Here is a 2,691-nt window from a genome sequence, read left to right as displayed (position 1 = left end):
TATTAGCACTGGGGCAACAGTGGTTACAGATTGCCGAAAGTTACACAGTCTCTTTTATGTAAATAACGGAGTACAAAAGTAGCTTCAATATAAGATATGTGCACACACTGTAGATGCAAAACGATCACCTTCAACCACCATCTCAAATCTGTTCCAGTGGACTGTGGGACTAATATGTCCATTGCTCACACTGCAGCTAATATCGATGTGTTTTTGCAAGTTTAAATAGTCATTTTTGCAAATCCCATCTGAAAATCCCCAACACTGCAAGTCCAAGGATGATCCAAGCCTTCTGCGGCACAACAGCTGATGCATCATTTATTTGTGAAAGGGTGTTGATCGTCTCAGTGTTTTTATTTGTATCTGGAATCATTTGCTCTGTAAACTGGTACGTTTTCACCACTTTGGTGTCGTCTTTCTCTTTGGAAACACACTCGTAGCCGCCATAGTTCTCGTGTGCCAAGGCAGGAATGAGGTGCAGGCAGTTAGACTGCATACAGTCCAGTTTGGGAATCAGTGTCACCATTGTACCCTTCAGGTGTTCAGGGGCCTCACATACAATTGATTTTGGCTCTGGGATGGAAATCTTAGTTGTCGTGATCCAATCCCTCAGCCACTCCAGGCTGCAGGAGCATGTGAAGGGGTTGTTAAAAATCTGTAGGTGAGACATGGAGGAGAGAGCACTGAAGGTACCCTGCACAATGGTGATAAACTTGTTGTTGTTGATGCGCAGCGACCGTAGGTCTTTGAGAGTGGAAAAGGCGTCCTTTGGAAGGTTCACCATCTCATTGTTGTTCATTTTCAGAAGCTGCAGGGCTGTGAGGTTGTGCAGATCCTCCCAGGGAAAGTTCACGATTTTGTTGTAGCTGATGTCCAGGTTGCGTAGCTGGATCAGGGGGGCCAAGGAGTCGGTTTCTATTGTAACTATCTCATTGTGGGCCAGCCAGAGAGAGGAGACCTGTGTGATACTGATGAAGCTTTTACTTTTCAGTAATTTGATCTTGTTGGCAGAAAGGCTCACAGTGGTAACATTGGTGGGGAGACCCACTGGTACCACCAGCAGGTCTTTGTAAGCACAGTCAGCAAACTGGTGGGCAAATTTATCCTGGCAGCTGCAGAGCTCTGGACAGCACTGCACATTGCCAACCACAGTTGTCCACAAGGCAAGGAGCTGCAGGAGCCGTCTCGCCATTTTCTGCACCTGCAAGCATCAATTGTCAGACATTAACGGAAGGTCAAATTGTATCCAGACAATAACATAATATCCATTACAGCAGCGGAAACGCACTGTGGAAGCTTTTACATTCCATATTCACTCAAATATGTTTTATTGAGTAGGTTGTTTTTTAAAGGGGAATCAAAGCACGGTAATGCAGCTCAAAGTTGCATTACAAACTCGTAAAATGAAAGAAACAGAAAACAAAAACAACCCTATGAATACTGCTGTCATACAATATGATTCAATGCATAACATGCAAAGCTTCCTGTTGTTTCACATGGTACTTTAACCAATGCACTGCACTAAAAAGACATTTGTGGAAGTCCGAGCACGTTAGAAAAGCATAAATGCACATTTGCTGAGTGTCATATTTGCAGCAATTTCAGGGTCATGTGGTCTCTCCTGCTCTGAGCGCGTCTCCATAATACTGTGCGGACAAACGCGCTTTTTTGGTGATAAAACCTTAGATTTTTACAGTTAATTAAACAAAAACATTTCACTTTTAGCAAGAGTTGAATGGCATAATTTCCAATGTCAATTTACATAGAGGTAGATTTTGCGCATATATGCCCTTGTGATGTATCAGTTACAATTAACCTACAGGGCGATGCTTTCCACATTAACTGAGATCTGGATGCTTCTTTTTTCATCCTTTACCGACAGTAACTGCCCCATTAACTACTGAATCATCTTACCTTTCCAATTTTAACTTCAATTCCTGTGTCTTATCAATCACTTCCCGGAGTTTACAATCCTCTTAAACAAGTTTAATGGCCGAAAAAACTCGAGTCCTCGTATGTAGTGGATCCTTTCACATGACTTTTGCAGACGTCGACAGCGTTGATGAAGGGCGGTGGAGGGAACATTTTTTTCCCCGGTGAGTTGCTGTTGACGTCCGACGGCGCTTTTTTCCTCTCCAGCTAAGTGTGGGATTCACTGCGCGTTCCCGACGCCACGGAGCGAGAAAAGGAGCCGTGAACGCGCAGCCTCTCCCATCTCTGTCCTCACTATTAAAGATACAGATGCTCCGGGTCCTCCATCCTCAAAGAAAATTAATAATTTAGGATCCGATGTTTAATTTATTACCCCGACCCAAGCCTAATCTTTGACCTCATTCGGGTTGGCTGCAGCCTATTGTCTTTAATTGAAGCACAGACGAGAGTTTCCAAACACACCGACAGGTTTTAAGTCAAGTGGTGCTGCGAGCACTGTGACTAAAGACACAATTTCCATCACTGCTGCATTAAATTAATTGTACTTTAAAATTAAACGAAAACAACAACAACAACAACAAAGAAGCAAATAAACAGACAAATAAACAGACAGGAGGCTGAATTCAGAGGAGTCCAGTGAGATAAGACACATCATCTTGACCCACATCAGATGCAGATCATTTGATGGCTTTTCATCATGTTATGTGACGTGACGCCAAAATTGATTTGTAAAGTTTAGTAATTGTGTTACGACCGGAA

General features: G+C 43.1%; 1 protein-coding gene across 1 annotated transcript; it reads right to left on the bottom strand.

Annotated features, from left to right (window-relative positions):
- Positions 1-229: 229 nt before the first annotated feature.
- LOC116379136 (immunoglobulin superfamily containing leucine-rich repeat protein 2-like) lies at positions 230-2,373 on the bottom strand. The gene is made up of 2 exons (XM_031841064.1): positions 1,915-2,373; positions 230-1,201 (listed from the first exon to the last, which is right to left on the bottom strand). Exon 2 carries the CDS (start codon positions 1,190-1,192, stop codon positions 230-232), a length of 963 nt encoding a protein of 320 aa, XP_031696924.1. The 5' UTR covers positions 1,193-1,201; positions 1,915-2,373.
- Between the last annotated feature and the right edge of the window lie 318 nt (positions 2,374-2,691).

Source organism: Anarrhichthys ocellatus, unplaced genomic scaffold, assembly GCF_004355925.1.
Source record: "Anarrhichthys ocellatus isolate YVR2014 unplaced genomic scaffold, GSC_Weel_1.0 scaffold3770, whole genome shotgun sequence".
Lineage (NCBI taxonomy): Eukaryota > Metazoa > Chordata > Actinopteri > Perciformes > Anarhichadidae > Anarrhichthys > Anarrhichthys ocellatus.
The sequence above is the reverse complement of the archived record's forward strand: the minus strand, read 5'-3'. Positions and strand labels throughout refer to the sequence as shown.